The 4416-nt window shown below is 43.0% G+C and overlaps 1 protein-coding gene across 1 annotated transcript; it reads right to left on the bottom strand.

Annotated features, from left to right (window-relative positions):
• Positions 1-2159: 2159 nt before the first annotated feature.
• LOC117492053 (SCAN domain-containing protein 3-like) lies at positions 2160-4034 on the bottom strand. Its single transcript, XM_034142195.1, has one exon. The coding sequence runs from the start codon at positions 4032-4034 to the stop codon at positions 2160-2162; it is 1875 nt and encodes a 624-aa protein (XP_033998086.1).
• Positions 4035-4416: the final 382 nt, after the last annotated feature.

Raw genomic sequence — 4416 nt, 5'->3', positions numbered from 1 at the left:
TCATTAAGGTCTTTTTAAACATCTCCGTGTATGCCTGCACGGCACATACGTCCCGAGCAGCACACACAGAGGGAACCAGCCAAGACAGAGTCCCTGGATGATCCCCTGGGGTTACTAGCCCCAAATGTTCATTAACCAAAACGAAACACAGCCGCTTAGCTTCACAGATAATTTTAGGATACCGTCAATCACAGATTCTGGTAAGGCAATGTCCAAATGTAGATTTGAAATCACACTTACCAGTCTCTGAAGATCTGTTGGTATCCTGCCGACAACGCCAATTTGTGGAGGAAACTTCTGTGTAGTAATGCATGGAGTCACCGACTCAGGAAGGAGACACGGTGAGAGTTGGAGCTTTGATGTCAAACACTGATGGGTTTATTCAGAGTATTCGGCCGGAGGATTCACATCACAAATCAAAGAGTCAGAGGTTCTGACTACACGGTAGAGTTGCCACGTCAATTCTGAAGAACCTCTCTCTATGCTAGACCTTTTAACAGGTTCACAGAGAGAAATCAACATCTCTGAAGGAGTAGACTAAACACTGAATCATCTGCGTCCGACGCTCATGGCCTCAAGGATTTCACATCCTAGAGCCCACAAACACCGATAAAGAAGTGCCTCAGTGTTCCCACAACAATTACCCTTCTTGCCAGTCAAATTGACCAGTCACACACTGGTGACAACAACACATATGGCACCAAGGCCTTTCCTTAAAGGAGATAACACGTCACAGAGCAAAAGGTTAGATATCTAGAAGAATTATTCCTTAACAGTTAAGATACACAAGGAGGTAAAAGGCAGTGACGTGCGGTGAGGTTCATGGCTGGTGAGGCACTGACTCACTGAGTCAGATTTACAAATATTATATTTTGACCTTAATCGAAATATTCGGTTATTTTCAAAAGCTTTTTTAGTCTGATGCTTCGATTCATTTTAAACAGACCGTTCAACAAAAGGATACCCAAAATCTAAATATTGGGTTGTTCTTTCTTAGTAAGATCCCATTTTAATTTTTATTATTTTATCATTTTTATTATCTTATTTTATTAGTCTCAAAACAGAGATTCAAACGGCCGTAAACAGGAAACGTTTGGACATTTATTCAAAACAGCAGCTGGGTCACACCAATAGGATCAGGTTTAAAAAAAAAAAAGGATATTACATTTAGTCATTTTGAATAATACATCCATTAACACGAAGCCTCTTTTGTCCAATAATGAGACAATTGTTGTCTTTCTTTAACTAGTAAGCAGACTGCAATGCAATATTAAATAAGGTCCCTGTCATAAAGTCAAGTGCAACAAATACTTCAGACATCTCCTAACACTTCCCCTGGTGGTTTCACTACATTAATAACATCTGTTAAATGTATAAAGGCTTTTGCATCAAGGGTTTTCTTTTTTAATTGCATTTGCTTAATTTGAGTGAATATTGTTTAAGGAACTCATTTTTATATAAAAACGTTTGAAACAAATAATGTATTTCATTCTTATTTTTACCACTTTGTGTTTTTAGTTTCAGTAAACATTTTATTTTCATATTACATTTCTTTAAATATATTTTTTCATGTTTTTGTGATTTATTTATATTATTTATTTAATTTATTTATACGGAGCCCCTAAAGCTAGGGTCGGCAACAGGCGGCCCGCGGGCCATTGTTGGCCCGCCAGCAATAATATTTGGCCCGTCATTTTGAGAATAAAAAATAAAAAAATATTTTGAGATTTTTTTTTTTTTTTTTTTTTTTTTTACAACATCGGACCGACAGTCGCACATATACTGTGTAGGCTATAATGTCTGAATAGAGAATCTACCTACACCTGAAGAATGCTTATTGTACTTTTATCCATGTTGAGAATGAATGACATACAGCACAGGCACAATCAGGCAGCGGGGTGCACTGACGCTGATAGTGGATCAATAGGTGGACAGCGCGTGGTGCTGAAATAGCCAACATTCGGTGTGTGGTTTGAAAAAAATAACAACAAAATTGGAGAAGCCACTTGATCATGGAGGGCGAGGAGTGGTGGTGCATATGCTCCTGAAACGACAGAGCACGCTACATTAGGGATAATAATTACAATGAGCCATTAATTCAAAAATATAAAAAATATAATTAGGCTATTAAATACAATTACGACAGGCTTGGTACTCACTTAATGTGAAAACTGACATCTCCCATCGGTCGCTATTTTTTGGATATCTGGTGATATGGACGTCACTTTAATCCGCAGGCAGTTCTCAAGGTTTTTATGCGTCAATCGATTCCTCTCGTGCGTCTTTATCGCATTCATTGAAGAAAAGGACGACTCGCATGTATAGGTGGAAGGGAACATTGTGAGCACATAAAATGTGAGTCTCTTGATCGTGCTATATTCCTCTGAGCTTCCCACCCAAAAGGCACTCACAGACTCCGCACTTCTGAGCGCATCGCTGACCAGGGAGCTTGTTTGAAAATCAATTAGCTCCATTTCTAATGCAGCCTCGTCTAAGGAGGGGATCATTTGTTTCGCCTGGGAGGTGAAGTCTCCACTTGGTCGGACTGTGAGAGGATCGCGTACAAAGGCAATGATGTCTTTTGGGATGGAGTAGTCCTCAAACCTTGACGTGAAGTTGGCCCGTAGCTGCTTGATGAAGTCCACCATAAGCTCTGTCACTTGTCCCAGTGCCTGTGATTTTAGTGTACTGAAATGGAGGAGCCTGCCAGTGGATATGTCTGACTCGAACAACTCCAGCTTCCTCGTGAAGGATTCAAGCTTTTCAACCATGTCCACTATGGTTTTGCCTCTCCCCTGTAGCTGCAGGTTAAGCTGGTTTAGGTGGCCAAATATATCCGCTAAAAATGCTACATTGGACATGAACTTTTCGTCTCCCAGAAGGGCAAGGTGGTCAGCTGCTGCCCTAATCTTGCTCAATCTAAGAAACGCCTTGACCTCATCCAGTAGCGCACAGAAGCGGTCCAACGCTTTCCCTTTGCTCAACCAGCGCACGTCATTGTGAAGCAGCAGGTCATCGTGGGTGGCCTCTTCTGACTCAGCCACAAGTTGTCGGAAAAGCCGATGCTGGGTGCTTGATGTACCCCTGACAAAATTAATGACACGCATCACTTTGTCCATAACTTCCTTTAGCTCACCACTGAGTTTGGCGCAAAGGACACTCTGGTGGATGAGACAGTGCAGTCCATGCATTTGGGGGGCGTGCTCCTTCAACCTGCTTACCAGACCTCTGTGCTTTCCCACCATAGCAGGAGCCCCGTCTGTCACGATTAGGTTAACCCTCTCAAATGACAATGAATGCAGCCTAAACAACTCTTCCAGTTTTGTAAATATAACGTCCCCAGTGGTGTGCCCTTCTAATGGAATAAGAGACAGCAGCTCTTCCCTGAACTCCTTTCCATCAAAATATCTAACATAGACGCACAACTGGGCTACATCTGTACTGTCAGTGCTCTCGTCAATGGCTAAGGAAAAGTAATTGGCTTGACTGAGACCCTTGATGATTACCCCCTGCACAGCGTCCGACAGTGCTTCTATGCGGCGTATAGCGGACCTCGCAGAGAGGGACACTTGTTTCACTGACGCAATGACACCATCCATGGACTTGTCGGTGGCCAGTTCCTCCAAAACAGTCACCATCACCTCCTTGAAAACCTCTGCGTCAGTGAATGGCCGGTTATGCTTTGCGAGCACCCACGACGCCTTTAGGGACGCGGTTGTCACTTTCTGCTGGGCTGTGAGGCCTCGCACCAGGATCCTGCTGCTGTGCGCATAACCTGCTGTCAGTGCTTCAATATTGCGCTTTCGTGCCTCTGTCTTGGGGGGAAAGGCCACTTTGAAGGTGTCATGCTTCGTCTCGTGGTGCCGCTTAATATTATATTCTTTGCAAGCAGCCACAACTTCATTGCAGATAAGACACAACGGCTTTGCATTGATGAAACCAGGTAGGATGAACGCATAGTTCGCTGTCCATTCCTCTTTAAATGCCTTGTTTTCACCGTCAACTTTCCTCTTTAGACCTTTGGAGAGTGACATTACTGCTTTGGATTACTGGTCTGGGGGAAGCTCGCGAGTGTGTGTGTGTGTGTGTATGTGTGTGTGTGTTTGTGTGTATTGTGTTTGTTTCCCGGGGAAAACACACACAAGAAACACCGGCTGTTGTTACGCCTGATGTCACGTTAAGTTACTCCGTTCTCCGTTTGTAATTATGCCGTTACAAGCTTCAAAGTTGTATTTATCATCTGTATTTGCCGAAACAAGTTTTATATTCTGAAAGCCAAGACTTTGTTTATTTGAAATCAGATGAAAACAAACTGTAACGGACCCTGCCGTGTTATCCATGATCACTATACGCTTACATTCATAATTTCAGCGGAGGGAGGGGAAGCGGCGCTTTGGAAGAGCAGAGTGGCGAGTG

This window comes from Trematomus bernacchii, unplaced genomic scaffold (assembly GCF_902827165.1).
Source record: "Trematomus bernacchii unplaced genomic scaffold, fTreBer1.1, whole genome shotgun sequence".
Classification (NCBI taxonomy): Eukaryota; Metazoa; Chordata; class Actinopteri; order Perciformes; family Nototheniidae; genus Trematomus; species Trematomus bernacchii.
Note: the sequence above shows the minus strand (reverse complement) of the source record. Positions and strands in the feature narration are given on the sequence as shown.

Excerpts from the sequence above, each read along its gene's own strand:
- LOC117492053 (XM_034142195.1), bottom strand. The coding sequence starts at position 4,034 with ATGTCACTCTCCAAAGGTCTAAAGAGGAAAGTTGACGGTGAAAACAAG.